We start from the raw sequence: 14,452 nt of genomic DNA, 5'->3' as shown, positions 1-14,452 counted from the left end.
AAGCCCTGTCTTACATTATTTCCTGCTGAATAGTCTGTTGAAACCACAAATCTGTCACATTATATTATGTCACGTTACAATAAAAAAGCCAATTGTTTTGGATGTACTGTCCCTTTAAAAGTTGTTTCCTGATAATCTGATAAATAGTGAAATACGACTGTACAGAAGAAAAATCAACAATAAGTTTCTAAATATAAAATGGATTGTGTATTATACACACACATATTCACAGTAAAACAATCTGTGTGTGTTTGCATGTTGTCTTCAACCTGTTTCTGCTGACTGTCCTTCTGGGTCTGGGCTTCTTGGCCCCGCCTCCTGCTCCACTCCCGCAAGTACTCTTGAGCCTCATTGGTCAGAGTGCAGGTGGGCGTGGTCCCAGGCTTGTTCTGGATCAGGCATAGGCTGGCATACACGCTCGTCAAATAGTATCCACCTACAAACAAACAACCATGAAAACTCCTCAGTTTGGGGACGTACAAACAGCCTGTACATCCCGTCTCTCTTATACTTATAAACTCAGTTATACAAAATCTGCAAAAAGACAATGTTAAATTACTTAAATTACAAACTTAAATTACTCATCCCATAAACCATTAAGAATGATGCTGTACATGCTATATATATTATACATATATATAAAACATCCAAAACAATTGACCTTTTTATTATAATGAGACAAATATATATTATATGTATAAATCTGTATATAAATAGTTTTAGAGTGTAGGTAGATCAACTCGATTACATAATTTATAAAACTTCATGCGAATGTGTGGGTTTCCATGGTAACAGCAACTTCTGATTGCTGTTGCTCTGTTCAGGTAGTGTAGTTCTTCACTGGGAATTTGGCTGTTGAAGTTAATGAAGATGAATGATAAATGAAGTGGAAATCACACTCACTTGTGGCTCAGAGCTCATGGTAGACCGTCTCGCAAGATTTGTGTATTACTGCTAAAAGTCAAGATTTACATTTTTTGGCTAAAAGGTTGATTTTTCAATGAAACCATTTTGATTTACAAATGAATAAAATATTTGTAATTTATAATAGCATAAGAATGTTCCTCCCAGTCTTGTCTGAGATTCTCATATCTGTGAAGGATACATGTGATACCTTCATCTGACAAGTTATCTTACACAGTAGCATAAATGTGCCACCAAGTTTTTGACACAACCTTCACGTTAAAAGTAACTAGAGTTTTAAAAGAGGCCATATTACGCCCCTTTACAAAGTCTTGATGTTGTTTTTGGACTCTACTAGAAGAGGATTTCATGCTTGAATGTTCAAAAAACACTATATTTGAGATTGTTGCAGCACCTCTTTTCCCAGTCTGTCAGTAACGCTCTATTTAGTTCCTATCTCTATGAAGCCCCTCCTTCTGAAAAGCACACTGTGCTCTGATTGGTCGGCTGGACCAGTGTGTTGTGATTGGGCTGGACCAGTGTGCTCTGTTTGGTCGGCTAGACCAGTGTGTTGTGATTGGTCGTTTGGACCAGTGTGTTGTGATTGGTCGGCTGGACCAGTGTGTTGTGATTGGTCGGCTGAACCAGTGTGTTGTAATTGGTCGGCTGGACCAGTGTGTTGTGATTGGTCGGCTGGTGTTGTGATTGGTCGGCTGAACCAGTGTGTTGTGATTGGTCGGCTGCACCAGTGTGCTCTGATTGGTCGGCTAGATCAGTGTGTTGTGATTGGTCGGCTGGACCAGTGTGTTGTGATTGGTCGGCTGGACCAGTGTGTTGTTATTGGTCGGCTGGACCAGTGTGTTATGATTGGTCGGCTGGTGTTGTGATTGGTCGGCTGGACCAGTGTGTTGTTATTGGTCGGCTGGACCAGTGTGTTATGATTGGTCGGCTGGACCAGTGTGTTGTGATTGGTCGGCTGGACCAGTGTGTTGTTACTGGTTGGCTGGACCAGTGTGTTGTGATTGGTCGGCTGAACCAGTGTGTTGTTATTGGTCGGCTGGACCAGTGTGTTATGATTGGTCGGCTGGACCAGTGTGTTGTGATTGGTCGGCTGGACCAGTGTGTTGTTACTGGTCGGCTGGACCAGTGTGTTGTGATTGGTCGGCTGGACCAGTGTGTTGTGATTGGTCGGCTGGACCAGTGTGTTGTGATTGGTCGGCTGGTGTTGTGATTGGTCGGCTGGACCAGTGTGTTATGATTGGTTGGCTGGACCAGTGTGTTGTGATTGGTCGGCTGGACCAGTGTGTTGTGATTGGTTGGCTAGACCAGTGTGTTGTGATTGGTCGGCTGGACCAGTGTGTTGTGATTGGTCAAGTGCGTTGAGAGTGTTTAGGAAATGCCCCGCCTCTTACCATAATCGCGAGTATACACACACTACGAGTTTACACACACTACGAGTTTCAACACACTACTAACTAACTCAACCAGGCCCCACCCCTTTATTTTGCATATTAATTAATTTAAATGATGAATATTGTTATTTATTGGAGGGACTTTGTGCTTTGTAACTTTTTCATGCTTAAACAGCAACATAACACACTAAAGAAAGATGAACATGTAAAAAAGCATAATAGGTCCTCTTTGAACGGAGTCTGTGTGTTTTTGTTTTTGAGGTGAATTCTCCTTTACCCTCTCCGGTCAGCCATGCCGGCTCAAGCAGCTCCATCATGTACTCCGTCTCCAGCAGCAGTTGTGGGACATTACATTGAACAATCACGTAGGACAGAGCCGGTAGGAAGTCCTCAGACCCCACTTCCTGACCTGCAGAGGAAATGAGGAAAAGTCTTAACTTTAACGTCTTATACCTAATGACAATCCAGTTTCTGAATCTTTTCTCACCCGGTTGCGTCTCCATAGCCTTGTACACACTCTTGCACACCTGCAGCAAAAGCAACACCTTGTCAATGGGCGAATGGCTGCGCTGCATCAGCGTGAGCTTTGCCTTTGCTCGGTCTATACCACGGACGTCCAGGACTCCCACTCGCACAGCTAGGCGCTCCAGCGCCCCCTCCTGGTAGGCCAGCATGCTGTCTGTGATCCTCTGTAAAGAGCCGTCCCGAGTGTGGAGAGATACGAGCGTCTGGTACAGCTGAATCTTCAACGGCTTCAACACGCAGCCAAACAGAGCCTTTTCCAGGGCTAGATCTGTGGGTCACATGACAGAAAAGGAAAGTGCACTTTAAAATCTGAAATAATATTTCTAAATCATCCCTGTGAATGGGTATTCAGGCTCTTTTTGGTGTCCTTATGAAATTTACAGTGTTTAATTCAATTCAATTCACTTTATTTGTATAGCGCTTTCCACAATACACATCATTTCAAAGCAGCTTTACAGAAAATGCATGAGTCCACATTACAATTTAGAGCAATTTATTATCAGAGGTAACTGTCTAAGTTATGTATTTCATAAAAGTACATATATAAAATCACAGTTAGCGAAAAAACGTATTAATTTAAACAATGTAATAATTGAATGCAGAAACAATAAGCTCAGCGAAGTAATGAATACTTGTTTGTTAACAAATGATATGACATTTGATTCAGATGCATGTTGATTCAGATTTTATTACTGGCTTTATATGGCCTTGAATTGAAATATTGGTTTGTAATGTAACTTTTTATAGTCAAGGTTGGTGATTTTAAATGTTTCCCACACAAAGTGTGTCTGTGGAAGTGAACATACAGCCACTGAGCAGCTTGGCGAAAATAAACAAGCTCTGTTCAATGGCAAATTAATGTTTTGTACAGTAGAAGAAAGAGCCAGACACATTGTAGCAAAACAGGGAAATCTGTGCACTGTGCAAAATCACCTCCCCATCCCTCCCTCTATCTCTTCTCTCTCTCTCCACACGCTTCCTAAAGTATGCGTGGGAATGTGCAATGTGCTAATGATAAATGCAAAGTGGAAAATGCGAATGCCTCCACCAACATCTGAAACGGCATCCATCCCCAGGGATGTGGCCGGATTTCTTGCTTTGATTTGGGGGAGATAACTCATAATCAGCTCATAATCCCAGCTATGCAGGGTTATGAAAGATTGGATGTTTTTATTTGAGTGACGTGATTGTTCTGCAGTGTAAAAATAGATCTACGGTAACTTAAACTTGTGTCTTAACCAACGCTGCACTGCATGTGCTGCATACACGTGAACATATTTTTTAAGGAACATATTTGGTAATATATAAGACTTTACAAGTGCATCAGAGAACGGGAGTTATACTTTTACAGCAAAACTGCTTTACATCTGTGTTAATAAAAGCTGTATGTACTGTAACAGTACAATTCAAACATAAACACTATTTTACAGAAATTCAATATATCAACGGATTCTAGGAAACCAATCACATCTTTTATCCACTCCAAAGGTTTTAGAGTTTTTAAAAACCAACTGATTGGATTCAGTGATGCAATCCATAGCGTTGAGTCATTTCCTTCCTGTAAAATCCTAAGTGGTGTTTGCCAAGTCAAGCATCAATATTAATATTGCTCAAACTTAGAGTTTAATAAACTTAGTTTAATAACTCCTAGTGTATTCTGTCGTATTAAACTCTTCTTGTGTAACTTTACAGCACTGTTTGTACTGTAAACAAGACCTGAATTATGATTATCAAAATTTAGACTTCAGACTTCCTACATTTATTAAAAGAAGAACCCGAGTCAAATGAAAAGACTAGGCTCTCTTAGGCCGCCTTTATACACTGCAGTTCTTAATGCCAAATTCTGATTTGTCGACTATATCCATTTTTTTTTACATCACGCTTTAATCTTCTTTTAAAAGTGACCCATATCTGATATCTGCATTTACACTATAAACTTGGCGAAACAACCCAAGGTAGACGCACTGACCCGGAAAAGGCAGATAAGGAAGTAAAAACAGCACGATTTACCCCTTTTCTAGGGGCTATAATCGCTTTTTCAATGACATACGACTCGCATTTACAGGGAAACATCCGATCTGTCCGCTTTATTGTCCGATCAGATTTATTTCCACACATGAATGAGGCCTGAAACCGAACAGAGAATATCAGAATTTATGTGTTTTTTTCCTGCTTACACGTTCGTAGGTTATATCGGATCTGTGCCACATGGGAGGGAAAAAAATGTACGTAAATGCGGCCATAGAGACTTAGGCCAATCATATACAAACCACCCAGGGCATCCAAGCAATGTTCTGCCAACCACTCACAAAACCTTAGCATTGTGGTGCCAACTTGTGTAATTACCAGTAACATTTTCTTCAACAAAAATAAAAAAAGGTCTATTTTTATTAATATTTACTGATAAAAAATGGGGGTGTTGTGGCCTAGTGGCTGCTGTGCTGTAGGCCAAAAGTTTGGAGGTTTGACTTACACTGCATGCAAGATATACACTTTATAAGTTCATACACTGAACTTAATAACCTTGGCGTATCTAGTGTCTGCCCTACTGTTTGAGCTAAAGGAACTACTTTATCAGCAATGTGTCATTGATCAAGTGATGCCTTCTTACCTTTCTCATTCTCAGGCACCAGTGTCTCAATCGGAGGTTCTATTTCTCCTGCTTCAAGAAGGAGATTTTTGGCTTGGGACAGAAATATCCTCACGCCCTGAAGCAGCTCCACAGCAGAACTATACGTCGAGGCCTCCATCTCCTGCCTCTGTTTCTCTAAGAAGTCCTGCACCAATGACCCAAACGTGGAGCGTTTTTCATGGGAGAGTTCGTCCACCAATCGGGCAACTCGGCGCTCAGGAGCAAACACGCATACAAAGGCAGCGGTCATGCGGCGTAGAGTCGAGGTCGGGTTCGCCGAGGGGAAACGGGTCCCACGCGCCGCAGGCGGCCATTGGTGGGCGAAGTCCTGGGCTTCCTCCTCCTCCAGGCTGCTGAACGAACTATTGCTGTCCAGTTCAGCGAGGGAAGGAGCTCGGGTTCTTTCCAAAGCGAGACACACCTCACCATCTTCAGTGTCTTTGTTGAGTTCAGCGTTGTCTCTTTGGGGTAAGGAGTTACTCTAGAGAACCACATGATGTGGAAGTGGGTAAGGTAAAAAAAACCCACAATGTTAATTTTAGAACATGGCACTACTGAAATATTTTCAAACAGGCATCACGATCACGACCTTCCAGAACCACAGTGCAGTGTAGGCACAGTATGTGGAATATCATTATATTGGTTGTAGGAGGCAGTTAACTAGTAAAGGTTATATTTGTGCTGACCTCTCTCCACCCGCGCTAACTTCAGCACAGTTGTGTGGAGACCATGATTTAGCCAAGTAGGATGTGCTCCTGTTCCATTTTTTGTTGGCCCCCTGAAATGTTATTGTACATCGAAGACACTCATAACCTTTCCCAAATGCCTATAACTATTACCTAGCCTTAACCTGAGAGAGAAATGAGGGGTTGATAAGAATTTTGTTCGACCCCATATGCCAGGGGTAGCCAACGGTGCTCCAGGAGGGCTACCATCCTGTAGTTTAGCACCAACCCTAATCAAACACACCTGAACCAGCTAATCAAGGTGTTCAGAATTACTTGAAAATTAACAGCTAGAACTGAAGTCTGCAGAAAAGTGGCCCTCCAGAAGCATGATCGGTTACCGCTGTCATATCCCACCCCAAAGCCTAACCGAGGCGTGTCCAATCCTGCTCCTGGAGGGCCACTTTCCTGCAGAGTTTAGCTCTAACACACTTGTCTGAAAGTTCCTAGTGATCCTGAAGACCTTGATTAAGTGGTTCAGGTGTGTTTAATTAGGTCTAGAGCTAAATTTTGCAGGAATGAAGCGCTCTAGGAACAGGACTGGACACCTTTTGCATAACCTCTTACATATACCTAAAATCTAATTGGATGATTGGTCCAGTACGAACAAGAACACTGATCCAGAAATGTGTCCTACTATCAAAAAGCATGGAAAGTCACACGGGTATGGTGACTATGATTTAGCCAATTGAATGTGCCAACCCTAAGCTCAACTCCAACTTTAACCATTAACAAGACCAGAGGGAAGTCAGAGGGAAATCTTAAATTGATTATGTTGTTTAGAGATCCCAATCCAGCTGTGTCCAATCCTGCTTCTGGAGGTCCACCTTCTAGCAGAGTTTAGCTCTAACCCTAATTAGACATACCTAAACAAGAGCACTAAAACTTCCAGGCAGGTTTATTGGAGCTAAATTCCCTTCCAGGAGCAGGATTGGACACGCCTGTCCTAATCTCCACCTTTAGCCAAAACCTAACCCTAATGTTTTCCAGGCACCAGCAAGTATGTTGGTTCAGAAGTATGCCCTACTTGAAATAAACTCAGTCAGCCAAGGGTCCACATACTTACGGGTGGTATCTGTCCCAACATCTGTTCGTCCTCCTCTACTGAAGTGGGAGTGAGTGCCGGAGTCCTCCTGAGCACGCTCAATCCTCCTGTCCGTTTTGGGCCGCCCTGGTTGGCAATTTGTCCGTGTGTCTCCCCCTGGGTTAGCTCCGACTCTCCACCTGACAGGCTGAGAGAGGTTTCATTGGATACACGGACCCTGAGGCTGCGTTTGAAGCGGTGGCGTTTGTGTGAGGCGGTTCTGCTGGGTTGGGGAGGCTGAAGGAACAGGGGATTGACAAAACATGGGCTGATCAATCTGGATGTCCGGTGGGGCGCTGAGGGTGGAGGGGGACCGTTAGGAAGGCCAGGGGACGTCTGAGAGCTCCAGAACTCTGAAAGAGCCATGGAAGGTTGCAAAGAGTGAAAATTAAGTGGAAAACACAATTGCACATGAACCTTTTAGAGCTAAGAATTGTAGAGTAGTCATAGCTTTTAGATCTATTGAAATGAAAGCTTTCAATGTAACATGAAAACATAACATCACAACTTTTACAACTTCCTGAAACAACATCTATTTGGTGACTTGGCCTGGCCAGTTATGGTTTGATAAGGATGCTATTTGGCATGCAAGCTGTTTTTGCTTAGCCAGCTGGTATATGCTAGTTGGAATTTAACTAACAATAAGAGTAAGATGTTGGGAAAGTCTGTCACTCTTGTTTCCAGCACCAATAAATGAGTGGCTGACGTTTGTTTCAACTCTTTGTCTTCCTTTAACGGATTTTTCCGTCATTTATGAGACAATGCTTCCACGCCATTGACGAAATTTTCGTCAAGGGGGGTATATTGATTACGCATCCTCTGAATGAGTACAGAATCTCCGGATCAAAACACAGACAAAAAAGGAGCAGAAACAAGCGATAAAGGCATTGCTTATGCAAGTTTTAGTCTTTGGGGAAAAAAAACACACAAGTTTCTCAGCTTTTTGTTCAAAATGTTGCTTTTTTATGAAACTTACACACATTCAAGTGTTGATAAAAAAAAAAGAATATATATATATTATATATTGAATGTTCAGATTCTAGGGGCTATGACGTTTTTGTGAAAGTTATCAAAATGCTGGTTGTGGCTGGCAGATGTTGGTGGGAAAACAGTTAAACAATATCCCTGAGTTTTAGAAGCACATTTCAGTGCTAACTGATTTTGTGATCCAGTCACAACGGCATGCTAACTTTGTAAAGGGGTTGTTATAGAAGGAAAGGACAATTAAATACTAAAGTGGACAAAACCGCACACCTGCAGGTTGGTGTAAGCATTAAAAGCACTGCATCTGAATATAAGAGGGTGTTAAGGATACTAAGTGGGTGTTTACATATAACTGTTAAAGGTACAGCAGCAAAAAGGCTAGTTTAGTTTGAAGGGTCAGTAAGGGGGTGGAAATGGTCATGAAAAACAAGTATTCTTGCCTAAGCCCAGATGCGAAATGCTTTCCAGCTGGGTGTGTGTTGTGGCCTGTATAATTGCTTCTGGGAGCTCCAGTGGGAAAGGTAATACATCTCTGTTGAACACATACACAATTAGCATAAATTACATAATACATTATAGATAGAACACTTGTTTAATGTACATGAATCCTATAATGTTTGTTGGTTTGACGTACCTGCTAATAGTGTAAAACGCCACTAATCTGCAGAGATCAGGGAAGCTCAGGGCAGAACTTTCTAGAGAAAACGCTAAATGGTGACAAAGCAGATGTAAGAATTTAAGATATAAAAATGTTACCAGACATAAAACCAGGTTTACCAGCCTTAGCTGTTTATTAATCATGAAACTGTGCGAGCTGGTCTCATTTAGGAGTTTGTTTTGTTCTAGTAATGTTTTCAGCGGCAGGTTTTGTTTTCGTTCCCAGAACGTTTTCCTAAAAGGTAGAATAACATTCTGTTAAACATTCTAAAAAATCTTTAGTGATAACATTGTTTGTTGATCACGCTTTCTCTTGTCTTTTTCACCATAACGACTGTTTTATAAACACACAGTTACAACAGCCAGAGAAAAACTAATGTTAAAAAGTCAAGGGTCAAGAGCCCAACTAAAGCAAACACCGATCACCACAATGGTGACTTCAAACGAAACATTTTCAATAAATCATCAACATCTAAACCTCTGTTCACTCTCAATAAGAACTTCTGTAGACGTATGACAGAAATAAAGTCAAACTGGTTAGTAATAAGTGAAGCAGGGAATGTTTGTGGAGTTGACCATATCCAGTACCGGCTGGGAAACTTCCCGCTTAAACCTTCATAAGAATGTAAGGGGATAATGTTCTATCACTAAACATTTTCAGAATGATTTTAGAGAATGTTATCCTACCTTTTAGGAACATGTTCTGGGAACAAATATAAAACTTTTTTTATTTACTGAAAACATTACTAGAGCAAAAAAAAAAATTAGCTGGGAGGCTACCAAAAATAGACTAAATAAGATACCAGTTAAATACCAGTTGTTACGGATTTGCATTAATCTATAGTAACCATAATTGACTTACTAGCACAATATGACAACAAACATACGTTGTGGGGACCCAATGTTAATGTGTTAGGCTTAATGGATAAAAAATAGCATAAGCTCAGTCTTAAAACTAAGCTTAAGTTTGTGTGTATGCGTGACATGTTAAACTCACTGGAGTCTTCCTCACGGATGGGATACTGTGACACACCTCCCTCCTGCACTCGCACACACAGAACCTTCCTGTGGGAGGCGCTACACTTACACACCAGAAACGTCTATGGACAAAGAGGGAAGATACAGAGTTCATTAACCCCTTTATTAGATAGATTTGAGAAAATAATATATAATGAAATTGTATAATATTATACACAAGTCCAATTATTATATACAACAATAAAGTTGAATATGTATAATAAAATGAAACCATTATTGAGAAGTCAGAATCAAGTACACAGTATTGTGGCGAGGGGTGATTGCAAAATAAAAATAAAAAGTTTTTCAAAAGTGGTTGACAAAGAAAATTGACAATTTATAAAAAGAAAAAAATTGATCCAATAAAGTAAGAACCATATGAATGTAATGCAACAGACTGCCTGTTTATTACAAATTACATCAGTCTTACTGGCTATTGTTACGCAGGCAAAGTTATACAGAGACACATCGTTGCATGATAACTGTAATTACGACTTATATTGTGAGCGATAGTGAAAAACATGATGATTTGATTTCAAGTGGGATTCTCTCACCCCGACTATCTCTCGCTGCAGGATTTGGTGGGCGGAGTCAGGGTTGATTGACAGCTGCAACCATATGGAGTGTGTGAGGAGAAGACGATCCAAAACACTTAAACTCCTCTGGAGAGACGCGTCCATCTATAACGCAGAGGACAGGGGACAACAAACACAAAACCAGGCCAACAAGGTATGAGCTCACAGAAAGTGACATTCGCAAAATTCGATGCTTATTAAATATATTGGTAAGACTTTACAGTAAGGTTCCATTTGTTAACATTAGCGAGTGACACACAAACCCGCCTCTCCTCACTCACTCGCTTCATTTGCTCCGGATGAATATTGTTGGTTACAGGGCTTGAAGATTTTGTGCTTAAACACCCAAAGTACGCTCACATAAAGCCGCCTCTCAGTACTAAACTGAGTTCTTTTCAGCTGCTTATTGCACTTAAAAAGTCAAATACACACAAAAAAAGACCAAAAAGACACAGTTATGTTTTAAGTGAACGTAAACAGTTGAGAAAGGAAACGCACGTGTATCAGTATATTGAGTCGGTGCATTAGCTCTTGAAGTGACAGAAGCCTAATATACCGGTTGTCAAATTATGAGATAATATTAAAAATATCTATATGCCAGTTTTTCCCCCTGGTATCAATGTCAAAATTGTGGCCAGTGAAAATACTGAGTGTCTTGTACTTTGAAAAACCACTAGTCACAGTCAAGCTTTTAAATGTCAAGCATCTCTAATTTTATTCTAAACTTAATATATTATATTTATTAAATACTTGTGATACTGCTTTCAGTTACCTACAGTTCTCTCCACTCAGTTTAACATGTTTTACCCTGTTCAAATCCCCCCCCCTTTGGAAATCTTTGCAGATTCTGTCTGGGCCTACATGAAACACGCAGACAATGAACCGTGCGGCAGTCACTGCTTCAAACGCTCGCTCGCTCTCGATCTCGCTGCGATGACACTGTGTGGGCAGCCCGAGAGGATGCTTATGCATAACAGCAGATGGTTGTCATGGCAACAGATGCCTACACGTCCTACCAGGCAGTCCCACTCATCCACGGACACCTACTCACCGAAACACGCGCACACACACAAGGCAGACTGCGCTTAAAAAGGCGAGGAACTGTTGGCAAAGTAGAGAGGATGTTTTTTAATTCCTGGTTCTCGTGCCCTTTCTCTCTCTAGCGGTGTCAGAGAGCTCTCCGGCACAATCAGGGCTCTTTGCGATATTTTTATCTAGTTTTTGAAGCCCACATCCCCTCCTCACACCGTTCTCATCGTCAGACAGGTGGATTCAGCTGCGGTCTGTGTTTTACACGCTTCACAATGAAGAAAGCCCATTGATGACATGAAAGTAACCACGTATCTGCTGAAACTGTGCTAGTGCTGATTGAGGGTTGGTTTTAGTGATGGGCTTTCACCCTTTTGTCACAAGCACAATCTACACTCACTGCTTTTGTAGATAAGCTGCTTCCAAAAAGCATAAATGTGCATGTAATTGCATTCATGTGTCGAGTGTCTCTATAGAATTTACAGAGCAAGTACAGAGAGGTTTGCCAAGCACACACACACACAGACCCAAACACACACACACACGCACAGACACTCACTCACTCACTCACTCACTCTCACTCACTCACTCGCACAGACACTCACTCACTCACTCACTCACTCACTCACTCACTCACTCACTCGCACACTCACTCGCACACTCACTCACTCACTCACTCGCACAGACACTCAGTCAGTCACTCACTCAGTCAGTCACTCACTCGCTCACTCACTCACACACACACTCGCTCACTCACTCAGTCACTCAGTCACTCAGTCATTCACTCACTCACACACACACTCAGTCACTCACTCAGTCACTCACTCAGTCACTCACTCGCTCACTCAGTCACTCAGTCATTCACTCACTCACACTCACTCACTCAGTCACTCAGTCAGTCACTCACTCAGTCAGTCACTCACTCGCTCACTCACACACTCGCTCACTCGCTCAGTCACTCAGTCACTCACTCAGTCACTCACTCACACACTCACACACTCGCTCACTCGCTCACTCACTCAGTCACTCAGTCACTCACTCACACACACACACACTCACTCACTCAGTCACTCAGTCACTCACTCGCTCACTCACTCACTCGCTCACTCAGTCACTCACTCACTCACTCACACACACACACACACTCAGTCACTCAGTCACTCAGTCACTCACTCACTCACTCACACACACACTCACTCACTCAGTCACTCACTCAGTCACTCACTCACTCGCAGACTCTCACTCACTCGCACAGACACTCACTCACTCTCTCACTCACTCGCAGACACTCACTCACTCATTCACTCCCTCACTCACTCACTCAGTCACTCACTCACTCACTCGCACAGACACTCACTCAGTCACTTACTCGCACAGACACTCACTCACTCACTCGCACAGACACTCACTCACTCACTCTCTCACTCACTCGCAGACACTCACTCACTCACTCCCTCACTCACTCACTCACTCACTCAGTCACTCACTCAGTCACTCACTCAGTCACTCACTCACTCACTCGCAGACACTCACTCACTCACTCCCTCACTCCCTCACTCACTCACTCACTCAGTCACTCACTCAGTCACTCACTCAGTCACTTACTCACTCGCACAGACACTCACTCAGTCACTTACTCACTCGCACAGACACTCACTCAGTCACTTACTCACTCGCACAGACACTCACTCAGTCACTTACTCGCACAGACACTCACTCACTCACTGATAAATGAACAGAATTGAACTCTATTACAGTAAAAATGTTGTGTGGTTAAATGTCCTGGCAGGAACATCTGATGGCCGAGCAAAAAAAAGAAAGAAAAAAAAAAACACTATATTTATCACCCATAGAAATACAGACTTAAAGAACTTGCACATAGAACTTAAAATACATAGATAATACTTATAATACATATTTAATACTTGAAAATAATCAGAAATGTTTCTTGAGCAGAAAATCATCATATCAGAATGATTTTGGATCATGCGACTCTGAAGACTGGAGTAATGATGCTGAAAATCCAGCTTTGATCACAGGAATAAATTTCATTTTTACAATATATTCAAATAGAAAACAGTTATTTTAAATTGTAATAATATTCACAATATTACTGTTTTATTGATCAAATAAATGCAGCCTTGGTGAGCATAAAAGACTTCTTTCAAAAACACACACACTGAGTCATAAACCTTGACATTTCCATCCTGCTATGCTGCTATTTTCCCCTCAAAAAAGTTGAGATACAATAATAAAAAAACATTCTTGACCTTCAGACATTGAGTGTGAGGAAACTGAGGAAAGCAGTTCAATGGTTTGACTGGCATCCCAATATATCATACCGACACCATTCAGCAGCACAATCACAGCTATTATACCTCAGCACTGCTTTGTTTATCCAGTGTGGACATTGTAGGCCTACAGTATAACACCCATCTGAGGTTTATGGAGAGGCTTTATTACATAAACATCACATCATCGGCCCGGATGACTTTCCCACCCACAAACACGAGCACTAAACCACTGCGAGAGAACCTGAGAGCGAGTGCCATCAGCACACACACAACACTGACGGGTCAGAAACCTTCACACCGCAAACCCTAACCAGAAAACATCCGAGGAGAGACAGATGATGTCCGATTGCAGCGTAGGCCTCCTTACATAAAGCCCTGAACAGCCTACACACACACACACACACACACACACACACACACACACACACACACACACACACACACAAGAGTTATGCAATTAAGCATCATACAGGGAGAAACACGAGAAGAGGAAAGTAAAAAGAGAAGAAGAAGAGGGAGTGAGTTTGATTTAAGCAGGTTTCTCCTCTTGAAGAATTTTTTTCTTTTCTTCACGAGGTTATTTCTGAGTCTGAGATCAGGAGGATTATAATTATG

General features: G+C 41.9%; 1 protein-coding gene across 1 annotated transcript in view; it reads right to left on the bottom strand.

The window, feature by feature from the left end:
• The window catches only part of rin1b (Ras and Rab interactor 1b), a 29,454-nt gene that overhangs the window by 2,155 nt on the left and 12,847 nt on the right, over nucleotides 1-14,452 (bottom strand). Inside the window, exons 2-10 of the mRNA XM_079867655.1 lie at nucleotides 10,494-10,619; nucleotides 9,920-10,022; nucleotides 8,900-8,972; nucleotides 8,706-8,797; nucleotides 7,264-7,634; nucleotides 5,452-5,953; nucleotides 2,803-3,108; nucleotides 2,593-2,724; nucleotides 270-436 (exon numbers count right to left, since the gene is read on the bottom strand). Coding sequence (XP_079723781.1) covers nucleotides 270-436; nucleotides 2,593-2,724; nucleotides 2,803-3,108; nucleotides 5,452-5,953; nucleotides 7,264-7,634; nucleotides 8,706-8,797; nucleotides 8,900-8,972; nucleotides 9,920-10,022; nucleotides 10,494-10,619 — 1,872 coding nt within the window. The remainder of the gene's footprint in view (nucleotides 1-269; nucleotides 437-2,592; nucleotides 2,725-2,802; nucleotides 3,109-5,451; nucleotides 5,954-7,263; nucleotides 7,635-8,705; nucleotides 8,798-8,899; nucleotides 8,973-9,919; nucleotides 10,023-10,493; nucleotides 10,620-14,452) is intronic.

The sequence above is a fragment of the Squalius cephalus genome (genome assembly GCF_949319135.1).
Source record: "Squalius cephalus genome assembly, chromosome: 3".
NCBI classification, from domain to species: Eukaryota; Metazoa; Chordata; class Actinopteri; order Cypriniformes; family Leuciscidae; genus Squalius; species Squalius cephalus.
This window is presented reverse-complemented; position numbering and strand designations above follow the sequence as displayed.